The sequence below is a fragment of the Entelurus aequoreus genome, linkage group LG10 (genome assembly GCF_033978785.1).
Source record: "Entelurus aequoreus isolate RoL-2023_Sb linkage group LG10, RoL_Eaeq_v1.1, whole genome shotgun sequence".
Classification (NCBI taxonomy): domain Eukaryota; kingdom Metazoa; phylum Chordata; class Actinopteri; order Syngnathiformes; family Syngnathidae; genus Entelurus; species Entelurus aequoreus.
In genome coordinates, this window is record NC_084740.1 from 3,468,629 (window position 1) to 3,492,487 (window position 23,859).

The following is a 23,859-nucleotide window of genomic DNA, read 5'->3' on the forward strand; positions in this document are numbered from 1 at the left end:
GGAAAAGAGGTTCGGGGGAGCCTGGCTGCCCTGATGGAACCATTGCTGCGGGGTACGTGAGAGACTCCTGGAATACTTGGAGAATCATGTGCCTCTCAGTCCTTTCCATCGAGGACGTGGAAGACATCTACCTATTTGGAGCTGTGATCGCAGGGAATTTGCTGATTGGGCTGGGCATTGCTCTGGTGTATCGTCAAATTCGGAAGACGATGGCAGCCACTCAAGGGGCCAACAGGCTGTTCAACGCAATGGAAGGATTGGGTCGTGCTGTGGGATCACAGACTGGAGCGATTGCTGATTTGAATCGCAAGGTAGATTCCATCTTGATGAAGTTAGAGAAAGAATAAATTGGAATTGTCAGAGCCAGCATATAGAGCAGGAATGTCATTGTTTTGACTGCTCGAAGAAAAAACAACATCTTAATCTACGATTTGACTCCCTCAAATGGCCTTGAGGAACAGGCTGTTTGAAAACACTCCCCTGAGGACTCCTCAAAGATGGACGCTTTTGACCTTTCCCTTTTTTTTCAAAAGCACCTGGGTCGGACTCTTGAACTCTTGAACTCTTGGGGCCGGCCTCGGCCCATAAAGACAATTCCAACATCTCACCCAAGTTAATTGGGCATACATGCAAGCACACACCCCTCCCCAAATCAACGCCTTCACCACTGCTTAATTCCTCCGGGGTTGTGGGGGCTGAGTAGCGCTCAACAGCAGCTGCCGGCCTCCAAAGTCCTGTCGGATGACTCTGTTGCGAGTTGTTGTGATTACATGTACCATGTTTATGTGTGCCATGCTATGTGAGGTTTTTTCCTCGGACTCAGTCTGGACCATTCCTGAGGGTCCAGCCTCAGACTGATATTTTTTTTACTCTCCCCCCCTTCCCCAATGTCACCTTTTTCCCACCTTTTTAAGGTGCGCCCTAAGTGGCTGATCCGTTGGCGGTCCCGTCTTGTCTCCCTGTAACGTATGTCTGCTCTTAGCGGGATTGTGCCGAAAATGTAATTTCAGTTCTTATGTGTCTTGTACATGTTAAGAATGGACAAATAAAGCTCTGAATCTGAATCTCTGAATCTCTGAATCATTACTCAAATTGAACTTTACTGAAGCACGAAAGTGTGTATAGAGTATTGGAGGACCCTACCTCTCTCTATGTTAGGTAGAGTGAATGCTATCACAATGATTACTCTGCTAAAATTTACCAATTTACCAATTTTAATTCCTGCAGATTTTTTCCAAAAACTTGAATCTTTAGTTCTAGATTTTTTGTGGGGATATAAAAAATGCAGAATATCTAAAAAGCACTTATTCAGATCTACAAGGGAAGGGGGGCTGGGTCTTCCAATGTTCAAAAATGATTATTGGGCATCAAATCTGAAGCATTGACTTCCTGGAAGATGGGGTTCCCAAAGAAGGAATCACTTCATTCTGCTCCCTTGTGGCTGAAATTGGAACTGCGGTCATTAGTTCAACCTTACACATCATTACTATCTCTACTTTTTACTAAACCAGTCTCTTCTATGAAATCAACAAGCCATAGTGTAGTAGTAAAAAATGATATCAAAATGATTTCTCAAATTAAGAAACAATGACATATTTCCAATGTAACTATGTACTCACCACAATCGTGCATTTATTCCATCTATAACAGACAGAACATTTTCTAACTGGTACTCAAATGGAATTAAATGCATAAAAGACATTTATGTCGAGGACAGTCTTGCGTCATTTGAGCAATTGCGAATCAAATTCAATTCAGTTGGTTTTGCTATTTGCAGGTAAGAAAATGTATTAAAGAAAACATTTCAAAGTCTCTGCTTGTAAATGAAAAACACCCTCTCTTAGAATTACTAAATGTATCACCCACAAGTAAAAAGGCAAATTTGCCAGCTGCTTGATTATGTCCATGACGTCAGCAGACGGTGTTAAAAGAGCCTGGGAACAGCAAGTAAGAACAACAATACCCAAACAGCAATGGGAACGAACACGCTCTCAAATTGACAATTGCTCAATGAACAGCAGACTTAGACTCATGCAGTTTAAAGTGATTCATCCTTTTTATTACTCCAAAGTCTTATTACACAGACTTAGACTCATGCAGTTTAAAGTGATTCATCCTTTTTATTACTCCAAAGTCTTATTACACAGACTTAGTGTCATGACACGGAGTTGAACCCGCGTTTCCTCTACAGCTGGAGCTGCAGGCACCTCTGCTAACCCCTCTGCTGGCAGCATGCTCAGACACGCCTCTGCTCGCGCTGAGCACAACACACCCACACAGCAACAAGCCTGCAAACAATCACTTATCAGCACAGCTGGACTTGACAATGGGGAGCGGCATAAAGACCAGCGGACCCGAGGAACCTTTGCCAGACGTCGCTAATCTTCCCAGTAAGCATCACGTCTGGCATTCCCTCCCCTGTGCTTTGCTATTTGCTCTCTCTCCGTGTCTCCCTTGTTCATGTCCCTTGTGTCTTCCGCAGTGACTGACTTCCTCGATCCACGACCTCCCTGCTCGGACCCAGACCACACTGCCTCGCTCCTGCCCTCGACCTCTTGCCTGTTCACAAACTGCCTCTTTGCCTTGCCCCTCTGGACTCGACGAAAGATACAACCAACACTCACAGACCACAACCCCTGGTAACATTTACACTATTAATATTACACATAGTCTACACTCATTCACTTTGAGTAGCATACACACGCCACGTAATCATCAAAGGTTTGAATAAATCTTGTGAACCGCAGTTGTGCCCTGGTTGTCGCCTCCTTCCCTTCTCTGTACATAACAGTACGTTCTGGCCACAACATGTCGGAACCAGGCGACAACGGCAAGCCCAGGCCCGGCCATCCAGAACTTCTGACCTGGCTATCCTTAGCTCCGTCGTGAGCGAGCATCAGGTTCGTTTTTCTGCCCTTGAGGACAGTCTGGATAGAGCGTTTTCCCGACTGTATACTAGGCTGGACAGCCTATGCCCTGGGGCCAGTCCCGGGCCCGTGGTACCCCCACATGCGTCCCAAGTCCGGAGACCTGAACACTGCAGTCTGGAACGGGAACCCAGGATTGCCAGTCCGAGGCCCTTTGAGGGAGACTTTGAGCTATGTAGGGGTTTTCTGGTACAATGTGACCTCATTTTTTGTCATCAGCCCTCCCGCTATTCCACCGATGGCGCCAAGATTGCATTCATTTTTGCTTTGCTTTCCGGACCGGCACTTAAGTGGGCTACGGCCGCCGTCGACAGGACCGTGGGTCTCAACTCTGACTACTGTGCTTTCCGTGCTGAATTTCGGGCCGTCTTCGATCACCCCAAGGATGGGGGGGATGCGGCCGGACGTCTGCACTCCATCTCGCAGGGCTCACGCTCCGTGGCAGCCTACACCCTGGAATTCCGGACCCTGGCGGCGGACAGCGGTTGGGAGGACCGGGCGCTCCAAAGCGCGTTCCGTCGCGGCCTCTCTGAGGAGATTAAGGACGGTCTGCTGAGAGACAGACCTACTTCCTGCAAAGACCTCATCGAGTTGGCCCTCCAATTTGATCTAAGACTTTGTGAACGTGCAGCTGAGCGAGGCCAGAGAGCAGCTTCTAGAAACCAACCTTTTCCCTCTTTCAAGGCGGAGGGAATCCTGGTGAGCCATACTTTATTTCCCCGTAAGGAAGAAAACCCAGACATTCTGCTACCCGCTACTCTGGCCTGGGACAAGAGGAGCGTACAAGTGGAGGCATTTGTGGACTCTGGAGCAGACGAGAGTCTTTTGGACTACGAGTTTGCCCGGCAGATGGGCATTCCCCTGATCTCCCTGGACAAGACACTGCCTGCACAAGCCCTGGATGGACGGCCGTTGGGCCCCATCAAGTACCGCACGGAGCCCCTCTCCATGACCATTTCCGGTAACCACAGGGAGACCATCAGCTTTTGGGTGCTGGAAGCTCCAGTAGCCCCACTGGTTCTTGGAAGATCTTGGCTTCGTCTCCACAACCCCCATATCTCTTGGACTTCCGGAAAAATTCTGGCTTGGAGCACACCCTGCATGGCTAACTGTCTCAGGTCAGCGTCCCTTCCGGTCCACCACTCCACTACCACGACTCCCCCGGCCGATTTATCCCTGGTCCCTGCTTGCTACCATGACTTAGCCGATGTCTTCAGCAAGGTACGTGCACAGGGACTACCCCCTCATAGACCCTATGACTGTACCATTGAGTTACTCCCTGACGCTACTCTGCCTTCTAGCCGCCTTTACAATCTGTCTCTTCCAGAGAAGGAGGCTATGAGGGAATACATTACGGAGGGCCTTGCCTCGGGCATCATTACCCCGTCCAAGTCTCCGTTGGCCGCAGGATTCTTTTTCGTGACCAAAAAGGACGGGTCCCTTCGGCCCTGCATTGATTACCGTCACCTAAATAACATCACCATCAAGAACAAGTACCCTCTTCCGCTACTCAACTCTTCTTTCGAGTCCTTGGCACCTGCTACCGTCTTCACCAAACTGGATCTCCGTAACGCCTATCACCTGGTACGGATCAGAGAGGGGGACGAGTGGAAAACGGCCTTCAACACCCATATGGGGCATTGAGTACCGGGTAATGCCTTTTGGTCTTACCAACGCACCCGCAGTTTTCCAAACACTTGTCAACGACATCCTCCGGGACATGTTGGACCAATTCGTGGTAGTATACCTGGACGACATTCTGATTTTCTCCCGTAACCTCTCTGACCACCAGCAACATGTCCGGCGTGTCCTGCAACGTCTCCTGGAGAATCGTCTATTCGTGAAGGCAGAGAAATGCAGCTTCCACTCCTCTTCAGTGGAGTTCCTGGGATTTGTGGTCGAAAAGGGGCACATAAGACCCGACCCGAAGAAGGTTAAGGCCGTAGTAGAGTGGCCTCAACCTACTACTAGGACGGAACTTCGGAGGTTCCTTGGCTTCGCCGGCTTCTACCGGCGATTCATTCGGGACTTCAGTAGGGTTGCTGCACCGCTCCACTCCCTCACGTCAACTAACGTGCCCTTTGTGTGGACACTTTTGGCTAGAAAAGCCTTTGAGGACTTAAAAGAGCGTTTCGTTTCAGCCCCCATTCTCGTCCACCCCCACTTAGACAGTGCTTTCCTGGTGGAGGTGGACGCCTCAGACTCTGGGATTGGGGCTATTCTCTCACAACGGTCCAGAAGTGACAATTTGATTCACCCTGTGTTTTTTTTCTCTAGGCGCCTGACCCAGGCCGAGCTAAACTACGATGCTGGGAATAGGGAATTATTGGTGGTCCACGAGGCCCTGGCTGAATGGAGACATTGGCTGGAAGGAGCTAGACACCAGTTCCAGATCCTGACCGATCACAGCAACCTTCTGCACATCCGAGCTGCCAAAAGACTCAACAATCGCCAGGCAAGGTGGCAGCAGTTTTTCTCCCGCTTCAATTACGTGCTCTCTTTCAGGCCTGGGTCTAAGAACACTAAGGCTGACGCACTATCTCGGTTATTCGTGAAAGAGACCACTTGTCCGTCAGTGGCGGAGCCCATCCTCCCTCCCACTCGCATCGTTGGAATGGTGACTTGGAAGGTGGAGGACCTGGTCAAGTCTGCGCTGCGCGCCAATCCAGGACCGGGAGGTGGACCACCCAACAAGCTTTATGTCCACCGGGAGCTACGATCCAGGGTCCTGGATTGGGGGCACTCCAGTCTGTTCTCTTGCCATCCTGGCTTTCAACGATCCCTATCGCTGCTGCGAAGACGTTTTTGGTGGCCATCCATGGCCAAGGATACAGGTGAGTTCATCGCTGCTTGTACTACTTGTGCCCGTAGTAAGACATCACACAGGCCTCCTGCTGGTCTCCTTCACCCTCTCTCCATTCCTGCCCGTCCCTGGTCACACATCGCCCTGGATTTTGTCACGGGATTCCCAGCCTCCAGAGGTAACACCACCATTCTTACTATTGTTGACCGTTTCTCCAAGGCAGCCCACTTCATTCCTCTGCGCAAGTTACCTTCTGCCTCAGAGACGTCTGATCTTCTCACACTACACGTCGTCAAGCAACATGGTATCCCGGTGGACATCGTCTCTGACCGAGGGCCTCAGTTTACGTCACAAATATGGAGAGCCTTCTGCAAGGGAATCGGGGCCTCGGTCAGCCTCACATCGGGATACCATCCCCAGAGCAACGGGCAGGCTGAGAGGGCAAACCAAAGCTTGGAGACCATGCTACGCTGTGTCGCCAGTCGTTAACCCACGTCCTGGAGCAAGTTTTTGCCTTGGGTGGAATTTTCCTACAACTCCTTGAAGAGCTCCGCTACCGGTATGTCCCCATTTGAGTGCTCGTTGGGCTATCAACCCCCCTTGTTTCCCCAACAGGAACTGGAAATCGCTGTGCCCTCGACTAGGGCTCATATTAGGCGGTGTCAGAGGGTGTGGAGAGCCGCTCGTGCGGCCTTAGAGAGGGCCTCCGAGAGGATGTGCCGCAACGCCAACCGTCATCGCATTCCGGCCCCGTCCTATCGGCCAGGACAACAAGTTATGCTACTCACAAAGGACCTCAGCCTCCAGGTACCATCTAGAAAATTGGCACCACGTTACGTTGGTCCTTTTGCCATCTTGTCCATCATAAACCCTGTATCTGTCAAATTGGCTCTTCCACCCTCTGTCAAGCGGCACCCAGTGGTCCATGTGTCCCAGATTAAACCGGTAGCGGAGAGCACTCTGTCCCCTCCTGCCCCTGCCCCCCCACCCTCGAGGTTCTTGGCGAACGGAGATCAGGTTTGGACGGTCAAGGAAATCCTCAAGGTCCGTCGACAAGGTAGGGGGCTCGTTTATCTGGTCGACTGGGAGGGATATGGGCCAGAAGACAGATCTTGGGTTCCTGCCTCCTATCTTGCCGATCCCTCTCTTCTGGAGGATTTCTACCGTGCCAATCCTGATGCTCCCCGGCACTCGTCGGGGGCCTCGCATAAGGGGGGGGGGGGGGGTACTGTCATGACGCGGAGTCAAACCCGCGTTTCCTCTGCAGCTGGAGCTGCAGGCACCTCTGCTAACCCCTCTGCTGGCAGCATGCTCAGACACGCCTCTGCTCGCGCTGAGCACAACACACCCACACAGCAACAAGCCTGCAAACAATCACTTATCAGCACAGCTGGACTTGACGAGGGGGAGCGGCATAAAGACCAGCGGACCCGAGGAACCTTTGCCAGAACGTCGCTAATCTTCCCAGTAAGCATCACGTCTGGCATTCCCTCCCCTGTGCTTTGCTATTTGCTCTCTCTCCGTGTCTCCCTTGTTCATGTCCCTTGTGTCTTCCGCAGTGACTGACTTCCTCGATCCACGACCTCCCTGCTCGGACCCAGACCACGCTGCCTCGCTCCTGCCCTCGACCTCTTGCCTGTTCACGAACTGCCTCTTTGCCTTGCCCCTCTGGACTCGACGAAAGATACAACCAACACTCACAGACCACAACCCCTGGTAACATTTACACTATTAATATTACACATAGTCTACACTCATTCACTTTGAGTAGCATACACACGCCACGTAATCATCAAAGGTTTGAATAAATCTTGTGAACCGCAGTTGTGCCCTGGTTGTCGCCTCCTTCCCTTCTCTGTACATAACACTTAGACTCACACAGTTTAAAGTGATTCATCCTTTTTATTACTCCAAAGTCTTATTACACAGACTTAGACTTACACAGTTTAAAGTGATTCATCCTTTTTATTACTCCAAAGTCTTATTACACAGACTTAGACTCACACAGTTTAAAGTGATTCATCCTTTTTATTACTCCAAAGTCTTATTACACAGACTTAGACTCACGCAGTTTAAAGTGATTCATCCTTTTTATTACTCCAAAGTCTTATTACTTAGACTCATGCAGTTTAAAGTGATTCATCCTTTTTATTACTCCAAAGTCTTATTACACAGACTTAGACTCACGCAGTTTAAAGTGATTCATCCTTTTTATTACTCCAAAGTCTTATTACACAGACTTAGACTCAAGCATTTTAAAGTGATTCATCCTTTTTACTACTCAAGTCTTATTACACAGACTTAGACTCACACAGTTTAAAGTGATTCATCCTTTTTATTACTCCAAAGTCTTATTACACAGACTTAGACTCACACAGTTTAAAGTGATTCATCCTTTTTATTACTCCAAAGTCTTATTACACAGACTTAGACTCATACAGTTTAAAGTGATTCATCCTTTTTATTACTCCAAAGTCTTATTACTTAGACTCATGCAGTTTAAAGTGATTCATCCTTTTTATTACTCCAAAGTCTTATTACACAGACTTAGACTCACGCAGTTTAAAGTGATTCATCCTTTTTACTACTCCAAAGTCTTATTACACAGACTTAGACTCACACAGTTTAAAGTGATTCATCCTTTTTATTACTCCAAAGTCTTATTACACAGACTTAGACTCAAGCATTTTAAAGTGATTCATCCTTTTTACTACTCCAAAGTCTTATTACACAGACTTAGACTCACACAGTTTAAAGTGATTCATCCTTTTTATTACTCCAAAGTCTTATTACACAGACTTAGACTCACACAGTTTAAAGTGATTCATCCTTTTTATTACTCCAAAGTCTTATTACTTAGACTCATGCAGTTTAAAGTGATTCATCCTTTTTATTACTCCAAAGTCTTATTACACAGACTTAGACTCACGCAGTTTAAAGTGATTCATCCTTTTTATTACTCCAAAGTCTTATTACACAGACTTAGACTCATACAGTTTAAAGTGATTCATCCTTTTTACTACTCCAAAGTCTTATTACACAAATTTTATCCTGATACATCTCCACTTTGTGATAAATGTCAATCTGCTGAAGGATCACCATCTCATTCCTTTTGGGAATGTCCAATTATTCAATCATTTTGGTCCAGCATTTTCTTCTTTTACTGGGGGGTATATCAGAGAAAAGTTGTCCCTGCCAGGGATGTCGTCTTGTTTGGGTGGTCTTCAGAAGCACAACATCTATCACAGCTATCTATATCTGTATCATGAATCAATTAAAGTGGACCCCGACTTAAACAAGTTGAAAAAGTTATTCGGGTGTTACCATTTAGTGGTCAATTGTACGGAATATGTACTTCACTGTGCAACCTACTAATAAAAGTCTCAATCAATCAATCAATCAAAGCTGTGTTGCTGCTTGGTGGTCTTGGCCAAAAGGCTCATTGTCAAAGAGTGGAAAAGCTCACCTGCAGCCAACTTCAGGAACTGCTTAAATGAACTTTTCAATGCAATGACTCTTTAAGAAATAAGATTTATAAACTCTACAAATATGAATAAATGGGAACTAACCTGGAAACCTTTACTGACATATATTGAATCATGACTTATTGACATTTAATGAAAAAAACTGTCATCTTTTTTGTAGTTGTATTCCTTTTTTATTATCTGTATTATTTTTTGCATTGATCCTACACTATTATTGTTTTTTCTTTTTTTCTTTTTTTGTTACTTTTGATATGGTTTTGCCACGGTTTACCTGCTTATTTATTTATTTATTTTTGTGTGACTTTTTATTTTGTATTGTTTTGCATCTGATCAATTTCTGTGACTTCCCTTTTCTTTTTGAAGTGTGAACGGTGGAGAGGTCCTGGGGAGGAGATCTTGGGATCACTTCCTGAGGATCTTTGATGTCCAGGAATATTCATCCATCTTGCCATGGTCTGGATAGTCTGCTGATCCTGAGCCAGTGCGGGATGGAAGGATATATATATATATATATATATATATATATATATATATATATATATATATATATATATATATATATATATATATATATATATATACAATATCTGGGTATTTTTTCTAATAATGTTTGTATTGTAAACCTTGAGTGTTAAAGTTTAAGTGCACTTCTCTCCTCAAGTGTGCATGTGAGTGTGTATGAGTGGATGTGTGCCTCTATGAAGGCTTTGTGTGAGCAAGTATGACTGTTAAATGTCATTTTAACTGTAAAATTCAATAAAAAATATTTGCAGATAATAGTTCCATTAACACATGCAGTGTCAGCCGTGTGTCCAACAGTAATGTTTAGTGACATCTAATAGTTCCATGAACACAACAGTAATGTTTAGTAACATCTAATAGTTCCATGAACACAACAGTAATGTTTAGTGACATCTAATAGTTCCATGAACACAACAGTAATGTTTAGTAACATCTAATAGTTCCATGAACACAACAGTAATGTTTAGTGACATCTAATAGTTCCATGAACACAACAGTAATGTTTAGTGACATCTAATAGTTCCATGAACACAACAGTAATGTTTAGTGACATCTAATAGTTCCATGAACACAACAGTAATGTTTAGTAACATCTAATAGTTCCATGAACACAACAGTAATGTTTAGTGACATCTAATAGTTCCATGAACACAACAGTAATGTTTAGTGACATCTAATAGTTCCATGAACACAACAGTAATGTTTAGTGACATATAATAGTTCCATGAACACAACAGTAATGTTTAGTAACATCTAATAGTTCCATGAACACAACAGTAATGTTTAGTGACATCTAATAGTTCCATGAACACAACAGTAATGTTTAGTGACATCTAATAGTTCCATGAACACAACAGTAATGTTTAGTAACATCTAATAGTTCCATGAACACAACAGTAATGTTTAGTGACATCTAATAGTTCCATGAACACAACAGTAATGTTTAGTGACATCTAATAGTTCCATGAACACAACAGTAATGTTTAGTGACATCTAATAGTTCCATGAACACAACAGTAATGTTTAGTAACATCTAATAGTTCCATGAACACAACAGTAATGTTTAGTAACATCTAATAGTTCCATGAACACAACAGTAATGTTTAGTGACATCTAATAGTTCCATGAACACAACAGTAATGTTTAGTGACATATAATAGTTCCATGAACACAACAGTAATGTTTAGTAACATCTAATAGTTCCATGAACACAACAGTAATGTTTAGTGACATCTAATAGTTCCATGAACACAACAGTAATGTTTAGTGACATCTAATAGTTCCATGAACACAACAGTAATGTTTAGTAACATCTAATAGTTCCATGAACACAACAGTAATGTTTAGTGACATCTAATAGTTCCATGAACACAACAGTAATGTTTAGTGACATCTAATAGTTCCATGAACACAACAGTAATGTTTAGTGACATCTAATAGTTCCATGAACACAACAGTAATGTTTAGTGACATCTAATAGTTCCATGAACACAACAGTAATGTTTAGTGACATCTAATAGTTCCATGAACACAACAGTAATGTTTAGTGACATCTAATAGTTCCATGAACACAACAGTAATGTTTAGTGACATCTAATAGTTCCATGAACACAACAGTAATGTTTAGTAACATCTAATAGTTCCATGAACACAACAGTAATGTTTAGTGACATCTAATAGTTCCATGAACACAACAGTAATGTTTAGTGACATCTAATAGTTCCATGAACACAACAGTAATGTTTAGTGACATCTAATAGTTCCATGAACACAACAGTAATGTTTAGTGACATCTAATAGTTCCATGAACACAACAGTAATGTTTAGTGACATCTAATAGTTCCATGAACACAACAGTAATGTTTAGTGACATCTAATAGTTCCATGAACACAACAGTAATGTTTAGTGACATCTAATAGTTCCATGAACACAACAGTAATGTTTAGTAACATCTAATAGTTCCATGAACACAACAGTAATGTTTAGTAACATCTAATAGTTCCATGAACACAACAGTAATGTTTAGTGACATCTAATAGTTCCATGAACACAACAGTAATGTTTAGTGACATTTAATAGTTCCATGAACACAACAGTAATGTTTACTGACATCTAATAGTTCCATGAACACAACAGTAATGTTTAGTGACATCTAATAGTTCCATGAACACAACAGTAATGTTTAGTGACATCTAATAGTTCCATGAACACAACAGTAATGTTTAGTAACATCTAATAGTTCCATGAACACAACAGTAATGTTTAGTAACATCTAATAGTTCCATGAACACAACAGTAATGTTTAGTAACATCTAATAGTTCCATGAACACAACAGTAATGTTTAGTGACATCTAATAGTTCCATGAACACAACAGTAATGTTTAGTAACATCTAATAGTTCCATGAACACAACAGTAATGTTTAGTGACATCTAATAGTTCCATGAACACAACAGTAATGTTTAGTGACATCTAATAGTTCCAGTAATGTTTAGTGACATCTAATAGTTCCACCAACAGGAGTCGCGGTGGCCCAGCAGGGTGCGGGGAGGACGGGCAACAGGGAGCAGCCTGCACGGTGTGGCGGAACTACAAGCAGCCTGGAGCGGAGCTGCGCCCTAGAAGACGATCATAGTCTCGCCCTCTTGCTGTATTGACTAGTAAGTATTATTCCGTCGTATTGAGGGACAAGCGGTAGAAACTGGATGAATAGATGGAGGAGTGAGTTGACATTTAGCCAGGCTATCGATCAGGCTAACTGGATCATTTTCAGGAGATTTCACGGTGTTAGTTTGATCACAAATCGGGACTAAAACTAATATTGAGAGCAATTCGGCTAGCTGGCTAGCAAGTTTATTGTCTAAAAGTTGACTAATACTGTCACCAACTGATAATTAAACACTTTGTTTACTAAGAAATGGAAAACATATTTCCATAGCTAGCTAATGTAGCCGCAAAGCTAAGCTATCCAGCCGTCAATGTAGCTTCACTTCTTGTCATCCAACACACTAAGTCGACTAATAAGAGAGCTTAACTAACAGCAGGCGGCCTTTTATGTCCTGCTTGTTAAATAGACACTTGCACTAATAGTATTAGCACTGAGAGCCTATAGAGCAGCGCTTGTCAACCCTTTTTCAGCAAGGCACATTTTTGTCACCGGAGGCAGCAGACTACATGAAACATCCACTCAGTAGCCGATATTGGCAGTCAAAAGTTGTTGTCACTATTGTTGGATATTAATTTAAATCATAAACAAGCATGTATCACTATAGCTCTTGTCTCAAAGTAGATGTACTGTATCAATATAGCTCTTGTCTCAAAGTAGATGTACTGTATCAATATAGGTCTTGTCTCAAAGTAGGTGTACTGTATCAATATAGGTCTTGTCTCAAAGTAGATGTACTGTATCAATATAGGTCTTGTCTCAAAGTAGATGTACTGTATCAATATAGCTCTTGTCTCAAAGTAGATGTACCGTATCAATATAGGTCTTGTCTCAAAGTAGATGTACTGTATCAATATAAATCTTGTCTCAAAGTAGATGTACTGTATCAATATAGGTCTTGTCTCAAAGTAGATGTACTGTATCAATAGAGGTCTTGTCTCAAAGTAGATGTACTGTATCAATATAGCTCTTGTCTCAAAGTAGATGTACCGTATCAATATAGGTCTTGTCTCAAAGTAGGTGCACTGTATCAATATAGGTCTTGTCTCAAAGTAGATGTACTGTATCAATATAGGTCTTGTCTCAAAGTAGATGTACTGTATCAATAGAGGTCTTGTCTCAAAGTAGATGTACTGTATCAATATAGGTCTTGTCTCAAAGTAGATGTACTGTATCAATATAGGTCTTGTCTCAAAGTAGATGTACTGTATCAATATAGGTCTTGTTTCAAAGTAGGTGTACTGTATCAATATAGGTCTGTCTCAAAGTAGATGTACTGTATCAATATAGCTCTTGTCTCAAAGTAGATGTACTGTATCAATATAGCTCTTGTCTCAAAGTAGATGTACTGTATCAATATAGGTCTTGTCTCAAAGTAGATGTACTGTATCAATATAGGTCTTGTCTCAAAGTAGATGTACTGTATCAATATAGGTCTTGTCTCAAAGTAGGTGTACTGTATCAATATAGGTCTTGTCTCAAAGTAGGTGTACTGTATCAATATAGGTCTTGTCTCAAAGTAGATGTACTGTATCAATATAGATCTTGTCTCAAAGTAGGTGTACTGTATCAATATAGGTCTTGTCTCAAAGTAGGTGTACTGTATCAATATAGGTCTTGTCTCAAAGTAGGTGTACTGTCACCATCTGTCACACCACACCCTGACTTATTTGGAGGTTTTAGCTGTTTTCCTGTGTAGTGTTTTACTTCTTGTCTTGCGCTCTTATTTTGGTGGCTTTTCCTCTTTTGTTGGTATTTTCCTGTTTTAGTTTCATGTCTTCCTTTGAGCGATATTCCCCACCCCTGCTTTGTTTTAGCAATCAAGACTCTTTAATTGTCCTTCTTTGTGGGGACATTGTTGATTGTCATGTCATGTACGGATGTACTTTGTGGACGCTGTCTGCTCCACATGCTGCAAGTCTTTGCTGTCGTCCAGCATTCTGCTTTTGTTTACTTTGCAGCCGGTTCAGTTTTAGTTTCATTGTCCATAGCCATCCCAATGCGTTGGGTTTTGTTAGTGTTCTCCAATGTTAGTTCCTGTCCTGTGCTTTTATTTTGGTGGCTCTTTTAGTTTTGTTGGTGTTTTTTCCGTGGTTGCTTGACTTTTGTCCCAGTGCATTTCCCCTCACCTGTTTTCTGTTTGCAATTAGGACTATTTAAGTTGATCCTTTTTCTACCTTGGTTGTCGGGACATTGTTTGTTGATGCTGCTGTTACCTGATGACTACAGACTGACTATCTTGTTCATGCTGCGCTCTAGTACGCTTCTACTTTGTGGACGCCGTCTGCTCCACATTTCATAGTAAGTCATTTTTGTTGCGTTTCAGCATTTAGTTTTATGTCTGTCATAGTCTGGCCGGTTTGAGCACTTCCCTTCTGCTCTAACCTTTTGTTGTTGCCTAAAATCATGACAAGTGCTTATCATCGCTTGACACCCTAAGCTTCAATGCCTTTTCTTAGCGGCACTCACCTTTTGGTTTAAGCATTAGACACCTTTTGACCTGCACATTGTGATCACAACTAGCTTGTTCCACAGAGCAAGTAGCTACCTGCTGCCACCTACTGATATGGAAGAGTTACTCTAGACAGCACTGACACTCAACAACAACAACAACACATTATTTGCCGATTATAATTACTGCTTTGCAAAAAATATTTTGAATCCAAATAGCTGCAATGACATCATCTCCCAGGGCACACCAGACTGTATCTCACTAGTGGTTGAAAGACACGGCTCTGTAAATATTCACACATCTCTGTATTGGGACACATTATGATGATCAATAATTAACTTGTCAGAATGAATTTGCTGGTGTGTCATTAATGCTAGTCACTGTGGTATGTGAGGCTGTGGAGCTGCTAGAACAATCTCAACCGGATTTCTTTTCTTTTCAGCCTTTGATAAAATAGCTTGGAAGATAAGAGTGCTTCACGATCTGATACAACATGCGAAACGTGGCTTAGAATGACGATAATGTCTCAATAAAAGTTGGGAGGGTTACTAAAAATGCAATCCATTACAATTACAAGTTACCTGTTAACATGTAAGCAGTAAGTAGCACTATATTAAAGTCACTGATTATTTTTACATCACTTCAGTATCAAAATACATATAAATATTTAATATGGTCTTAATATATATGTGTGTGTGTACCGTATTTTTCGGAGTCTAAGTCGCTCCAGAGTATAAGTCGCACCTGCCGAAAATGCATAATAAAGAAGGAAAAAAACATATATAAGTCGCACTGGAGTATAAGTCGCATTTTTGGGGGAAATGTATTTGATAAAAGCCAACAGCAAGAATAGACATTTGAAAGGCAATTTAAAATGTGTAAAGAATAGTGAACAACAGGCTGAATAAGTGTACGTTATATGAGGCATAAATAACCAACTGCTATGTTAACCTCACATATTATGGTAAGAGTCATTCTAATAACTATAACATATAGAACATGCTATACGTTTACTGTCACTCCTAATCGCTAAATCCCATGAAATCTTATACGTCTAGTCTCTTACGTGAATGACATCAATAATATTATTTGATGTTTTACGCTAATGTGTTCATCATTTCACACATAAGTCGCTCCTGAGTATAAGTCGCACCACCGGCCAAACTATGAAAAAAACGGCGACTTATAGCCCGAAAAATACGGTATATGTCTGTGTGTTTATATATGTGTGTGTGTGTGTAAATATGTAGTAATAATTGTAACAATCATTGTTATTGTTACAGTTATTATTAGATGCAAAACATTGCCACCTAAAAGAGGAGCAGCAATTATTATAATTTTTCAAAGTTTCCCAAAATGGAATTTCCCTCCCTTGGTGTCTGTTACACAAAATGCACAGGTGCTAACTTTAGCTATAGGTGTGCATAATATGATCAGCTGCCCAAATTGATTTCTTTGCACACAAAAGCAGTTATTCCTAAAGACACATTACCCCTTTTTATACTAGAAACATTATTTATAATGACCCCAGTGTGTGAATGTTGTCTATCTGTGTTGGCCCTGTGATGAGGTGGTGACTTGTCCAGGGTGTACCCCGCCTTCCGCCCGAATGCAGCTGAGATAGGCTTCAGCACCCCTTGCGATTCTGAGAGGGACAAGCGGTATAAAATGCATGGATGGATGTTTCCATCTCCAAACATAATGTTTGAAAGAGTTTGTATGGTTTGACTTTACAGCCCAGATGAAATAAAGAAAAGCAGAGGTTGTAGCAAAGAGGACATGGAGTTATGTTTATTGCATGATGTAAGTGTTTGAGGCAAATAAATACTACATTACATGCTTACAGTATTTAATAGCTCACTCAGTTTATGGCGGACAAATGTTTTCACTTTTTGACAAGACTCAAGTCAGCATAAGCACCGACAATCCCGAAATGTTTCCCATCGGTTGTTTAACAGTACAGTACAGTACAGTACAGTACAGTACAGTACAGGGTTCCCCCCAGATTGCCAATAGACTTGGTGGTGTTGGCCTGGCCAGTATGACACAATCATGTCATTTGCATTATTGCAGATGATGCATATATTTTCTTTAAAAAATGTTTATATGTATATATTTAAAATTAATCTGTGTTCTTAGTATTACTGTCTATTTTTCTTCAATTATATTGTTTAGCTCTATTTTTCAATTGCTGCTGTTCATTGTACAATGTAACGCAGCCTCCAGTATATTTTGCCCTCCCTAAATGTTGGAATTTAGTTATTCCAATAAGTAAACAGTCCTTTGAATGACTGATGGGAAAACTAACTTTAGATGGTTTTATTGACCTTCTCCACAATGAGGTCACTGTAAAACTAAGCACACAAAGGAAAGCGCATCAATATACACATTAAGTGCACGTATGTGGAGGAATCACGTTCAATTATAATACAGTTTGGTATATACTGTAAAAAACAATACAATTATACAGGAGGAAGGTTGGCTCTAATGTAGCTAGCTTTATGCTAACATACGATGGAACCGCTCATTGACAAGCTAACAACATTTCTTGTAGATTAGGGTATGTTGGAGCCCATTTCAGCTGACTTTGGGCGAGAGACGGGGAACAGGATGCCAGCCGATGGCAGGGCACATACTGTATTTACTTGTAGACAACAATCATTCATACCTATGGATACGATGGCAGGGCACATACTGTATTTACTTGTAGACAACAATCATTCATACCTATGGATACGATGGCAGGGCACATACTGTATTTACTTGTAGACAACAATCATTCATACCTATGGATACGATGGCAGGGCACATACTGTATTTACTTGTAGACAACAATCATTCATACCTATGGATACGATGGCAGGGCACATACTGTATTTACTTGTAGACAACAATCATTCATACCTATGGATACGATGGCAGGACACATACTGTATTTACTTGTAGACAACAATCATTCATACCTATGGATACGATGGCAGGGCACATACTGTATTTACTCGTAGACAACAATCATTCATACCTATGGATACGATGGCAGGACACATACTGTATTTACTTGTAGACAACAATCATTCATACCTATGGATACGATGGCAGGGCACATACTGTATTTACTTGTAGACAACAATCATTCATACCTATGGATACGATGGCAGGGCACATACTGTATTTACTTGTAGACAACAATCATTCATACCTATGGATACGATGGCAGGACACATACTGTATTTTAGACAACAATTATTCATACCTATGGACAATCAACACAACATACTGTACATGTTTGGGAATGTGGAAGAGACTCCACACAGAGATGTCCAAATGGCCATTTGAAGACGTTCATGGCGTAAAGTTAGCCGTTACCGTTTGTAGTAATGTCAAAATTGGGTAGTTTTCACAGACTTGAATAAGAAATGCATTATTGAACTTTTTTTCTCTTCTTTTTTATTTTTTGTGTTGGTTTGTTGTGATGTTGTGTTTGTACGGTGTGTTCAAGGACTGCTGAACATATGGGGACGACACAATGCCCAAAATAATAAATAATATTAATATATTTCATTTATTAGATAAAATACTAAGACCTACGACAAAATAGTGGGTTTTGTGTGGTTCTATTTACTTTAGTTATTGAAAAGAAAACAAAAAAGGTTTCAGTGGGAGTGTAAATAAATTTTGAGCACATTCAACAATACCGTGATAATAATAATAATAGCAATGATCATTTTGGTCACAATAACCGTGATACAAAATCCCTATTCACCATTAATGGCAGATAGAATTAAGTGTACCTCAGACACATACTTCTCAAGTGTTTAATACTATAATAGGGGACTGGACAATTGTTTAGCTTAATGCAAAAGTTTGTTTATTAAACATTATGCTTTTTTTTTGAGCGGGCTCAACACAGAACGGACATACAGCAAACCCTCCTGTCTATTGCCATTCCACTATTGACCCTATTCTTTGTTGATTTCTGCTCGCTGTTTCTTCCTGCTTGTGGCTCAACATGAACTGGAATGCAGCTGCCTTTTCCCACACTACAGGATGGACCAAGGGTCACACAAGACTCACTTACATTAATGGTGCATAGATGCTCAATATAGAATCTCCTATAAAAAATATACAGGGTCATTAACACTCCCACCAAATTATGAGTGCCCTTTTATACCACTATGAAATATGAGGCACAGATTCTTTTTGGTCAATTATCACCTTTGACCCTATTATTTTGTACAAATGCAAACATGAACTCTTGAATGAAGCAGATGATCAATCATTCTGTAGAAGCAGGATCAGCTTGTGCACAATGGCTTTCTTCTTCTCCAGTGAGTATCTTCACCTTTCTCACAAGTCCATCAGAATCACTTATTGTGTCCACAATAGTGATCTGGGCTAAAGTCTATATTGCAGCACAGGGAAACCGGGTTTAGTGCATGTGCTTCACAATAAGAAGGTCCTGGGTTTGATCCCCGGGCCGGGGTTCTTTCTGTGTGGAGTTTGCATGTTCTCCCTGTGACTGCATGAAGATAACATATAGCAGAAGACTAGGTGTAAATCAGGGGTGTCCAAACTTTTTCCACTGAGGGCCGCACACTGAAAAATCAAAGCAAGCGGGGGCCATTTTGATATAGTTTATTTTAAAAACCAATACAATATATGTATAAAAAAATATACCTTTAGGCCTCCACTCAGGCTTGATCCCGGGGGCCGCAAAGGGTTTTGGTCCAAAAATTACAAAAAATGTGTCATTATTCAGTATTATTATTGTTATTATTATTCAAGGTTTAAATCTCTAGATCAACATTAGGTCTATCTGTCAATAAGATGTTTTTTTTAATGAAAAAAAACACAAAATATATAATATTTTCACCCAATAAAATTTTTAAGTGGAATATTTGAGATTATATAATAATTGGAGCCTTAAAAAGGTCAATAACTCAACATTGATTATAATAAATTTTTTTTTTTTTAGCAATGACACTTAAAAACAAATCATACAAAAATGATTGGGGATCCGAAAGGGTCCTACTCATTAAAGTGTTAAAAAATAAATTATACATTTTTTTAACTGTTTACTTTTAACACAGTAATCTGGAGATCAACTTCAGATCCATCCATCAATTATAAGTTGTATTGTTGTTTATGTTTTTTGTTTGTTCGTTTTAGGCCCTTTTTAAAAAAAAACAAAAAAACAGCTTACTTTTTTATATAGCAAACACAAAATATGCAACATTTTCCCCAAATAATATCTCAAAGTGGAATATTTAATGTGATGTAATTGGAGCCTTGAATAGGTCAATAATTCATAATGACATTGATTTTGATTCATTATTATTTTTTAAAGAAAGATACAGCCTGCATGGCAGCTTTGTGTTATTAGAGTCAACTTTGCAACATTTTCTTGATACATTTCACCTGTAGGCTCTTTTATACCACTTTTTATGTTTTTTAATTTCTTTTATTGTATTTTTAGAATGTGCCGTGGGGCCGGTAAAAAATTGCCAGTGGGCCGTAAATGGCCCCTGGGCCGCACTTTGGACACCCCTGGTGTAAATGATATAACCATGTTACAACAGAAGATAGCAGCAGTAAATTAGAAAGTATGGTACATTAATAATAGTTTTGAGAAAATAATACATCTGGAAGTGACGCACTATTTTACCACATACTGTATGTCAGCAGCCAAATTAGGAGCCTTTGTAACCCGTATAGAAATAGTTCTATTGGGGTTGGGCTGATAAAACCATATCAAGATATATCGTGATGGACACGACCTCAATAAAAAAATGGGTTTGATAAAACATCCCATATATTTTTCTTTTTTGTGGTGGGGTGTGTGAAAAAAGGTGAAGAATGAAGCATGGTTGGTTGCATGAACAAGGCACTTGCAGTCTTAGCAAAACAAGAAGTGAGGAGTGAGCAATGGGAGGGACATGCTCAACAGCCAATTGTGTAACAGTATCAACTATCCAGTTTGGTTGCACCATTTTTCTGTCTAGCTATTGATGCTCTGAATGGCATAAAAGAGAAAGTAAAAATGAGTGCAACATAGAGCCAATAAATTGTTGATAAAACAGGAAAGTCACCTTGGCAGTACGGCGCTCATCTTTTCTTTTCAACCCGCGTCCGTTCCCTATTCAGATGTACAGAAACAACAGCACTTCCATACTTAAATAAGAATTTCAATAACATGTTGCAGACAACCTAACTTTCTGCCAGTAAACCTGCAACAAATGTATTCTTCTCAGGTTTACATTTTCACACTTTTCACTATTTTGTTACACTTTAGTAAGCATTTCTTAGATATGCCTTATTTTTGGACCTTTATTTAAAGCGGTTGTTGTTGAGTGTTCATTAAAATGTTGTCATTTTGTTTACATTGATTGAGTGTTTTCTATGGCTTTCTGCCTTGATAGCTGAGGGGATTATAATCAGAGGAAGGTTACATATGAAATAAAACATTCAATATATTTTTATACTGGTCCAAATTTTCCAAAGGCTAGAAAAAATATCAATTATTTTCCATATTGACCAATATAAAAAACTTAATCGTGATACGTAGCCATATCGCCTAGCCCTAAGTTCTCTTATCATTTACATAGCAAATAATATATTGTGATATACATTGTTATTGCAGGTGGCTGCAATGCCCATCCATCCATCCATTTTCTACCACTTGTCCCTCTCGTGTTGGCACAGATAGACAACATTCACACACTAGGGACCATTCCAATCAACCTATCCCAGTGTAAACTTCATCCAAAAGTGCAATTTTTAAATAAGAGATGAATTCCAAGAGAAAGTGTAATTGTGCTGCAATATTTGCATGAAGGTATTGTTTCTTCAAGTGCAAAATAATAACAGTAAATATGTGTGAATGTTGTCTGTCTATCTGTGATGAGGTGGTGACTTGTCCAGGGTGTACCCCGCCTTCCGCCCCTGTGCAGCTGGGATAGGCTCCAGCACCCACCGCGACCCCGAAAGGGACAAGCGGTAGAAAATGGATGGATGGATGTCTGTGTTATACTTCAACTGTCTTTTTTCAATAGATGACAGCCTTGCTTTACTATAAACATAGTTATTACTTTTCAAATGCACCCTAAATTATTAAGAGTCTTTTGTACAAATTTGAATGTTCCTTTTTGTGATTGACAACTTATGTTTTTTTCCTCAGGGGATCTGGTCAGAAGTATTGGACACTTCTTTAAGAAGAAAGCTACCGCATTGACGGGCAGCTCAGCATATCAATCAACATGTTCAACCTGATGAAGAAGGATAAAGAGAGGGAATCAGGAAGAAAGGACAAAAAAGACAAGAAGGAGAGGATGTCTGCAGCAGAACTGCGAAGCCTTGAGGAAATGAGCATGCGGCGTGGTTTCTTCAACCTGAAGAGAGAGTCCAAGCGGGAGTCCAAGAACAAAGTAGAGATATCCAACCCAATTCCAATCAAAGTTGCCAGCAGCTCGGACCTCACGCTTACCGACATTGAATCAGATGGCATAAGCAATAGAAGTGCTATAATTCTGGATGAGCAGCTGTGTGCTGCCAGCTCCATTGATGACCTGAAGGGTGATGGAGGAGGACAGGATGGACATCGCAACTCAGTTCGAGATCGCGTCGCACACTTCGGCTCCGTGGCAAAGCAAAACTCATCACAGGTGGGACAGATGATGAAGCGCTTTTCCTTTTCCCAGAAAAGCAAAGAAGAGAGCCCTTCAGAGGGCTCTACGCCATCAGGCCAAAACTCTGCTGCTCCATCCCCACAGGTGGAGAGCAAAGTCTTCAGCATGCTGCGCAAACATAGCCTCAACCAGCAGACCGCCAAGCCCGCCGTCAGACAGGTGTGCATTCCTGAAGTTGTTCACAAGACCTTCCCTGCTCAGCTGCAGCTGCCAGCTGTTGTTGCACCAGTTGCACCTGAAACACGGGAGCTGGTGCTCCAACGTCGCCACACTGGGGATTTTGGCTTTTCTTTGCGTCGCACCACCATGTTAGACCGCAGCCCAGATGGAGGAGTCTACAGGCGGGTGGTCCACTTTGCTGAACCAGGTGCAGGCACAAAAGACCTGATACTCGGTCTGGTGCCAGGTGACAGACTGGTGGAGATAAATAGGTGCAACGTGGAGAACAAGACCCGTGATGAGATAGTTGAGATGATCCGCCAGTCAGGTGACACCGTGCGGCTGAAAGTGCAGCCCATCCTGGAGCTCAGTGAGCTGAGCCACTGCTGGCTGAGGAACACTCAGGAACTTCGAAGGGATGCCAGACATGTAAGATGCTTTCAGTTGAACTCCTTTTAATGTGCTTTTTACACTCTGTTAATTACAGATGGGAATTCATAAGAATTTTCCACTTTGGCTTCTGCTTAACAGTTCGGTTCTTTATCGGTTCTTCGGTTCTCTTGTCGATTTTTACTAGGAAAAAAAAAGAACTAAAAGGTGGATTAGCATCACTTATGTTTAGTTTAGAGTTAAAGGGGAACTGCACTTTTTTTTGGAGTTTTGCCTATCCCTGCTTGGCACTCAGCATCAAGGGTTGGAATTGGGGTTTAAATCACCAAAATGATTCCCGAGCGCGGCCACCACTGCTGCTCACTGCTCCCCTCACCTCCCAGGGGGTGGAACAAGGGGATGGATCAAATGCAGAGGGTAATTTCACCACACCTAGTGTATGTGTGACTATCAGTGAGACTTTAACTTTAACTTAACAACCAATATCAAATATTTAATAATATTAAATAAACGTACAAAAAACATCCACTTCAAGCGGGGCCAATGGGAGGTTCTGTGTTCCGCCCATAAAATCCAATAACCAACCATCCAAAAAGCGCCAACAATACTCCATTTACATTTCGTGACTTGAATATTAACCAAGTATTCGTGAAGTTGTTACAAGTACTAACGCAAACAAACTATTTATAGCAGCACTGTGATCACTACCGTGTGTCTCTGTTTACATCATTGAGTGGTCTGCTGCTTCCCTGTTTATTGTACATCATAAG

The 23,859-nt window shown here is 41.4% G+C and overlaps 1 protein-coding gene across 1 annotated transcript in view; it reads left to right on the forward strand.

The window, feature by feature from the left end:
• The first annotated feature begins 12,265 nt into the window (after nt 1-12,265).
• The window catches only part of LOC133659096 (unconventional myosin-XVIIIa-like), a 169,335-nt gene continuing 157,741 nt past the window's right edge, over nt 12,266-23,859 (forward strand). The window contains exons 1-2 of the mRNA XM_062061832.1: nt 12,266-12,398; nt 22,033-23,128. Of these exons, the coding sequence (XP_061917816.1) occupies nt 22,112-23,128 (1,017 nt within the window). The 5' untranslated portion in view covers nt 12,266-12,398; nt 22,033-22,111. The remainder of the gene's footprint in view (nt 12,399-22,032; nt 23,129-23,859) is intronic.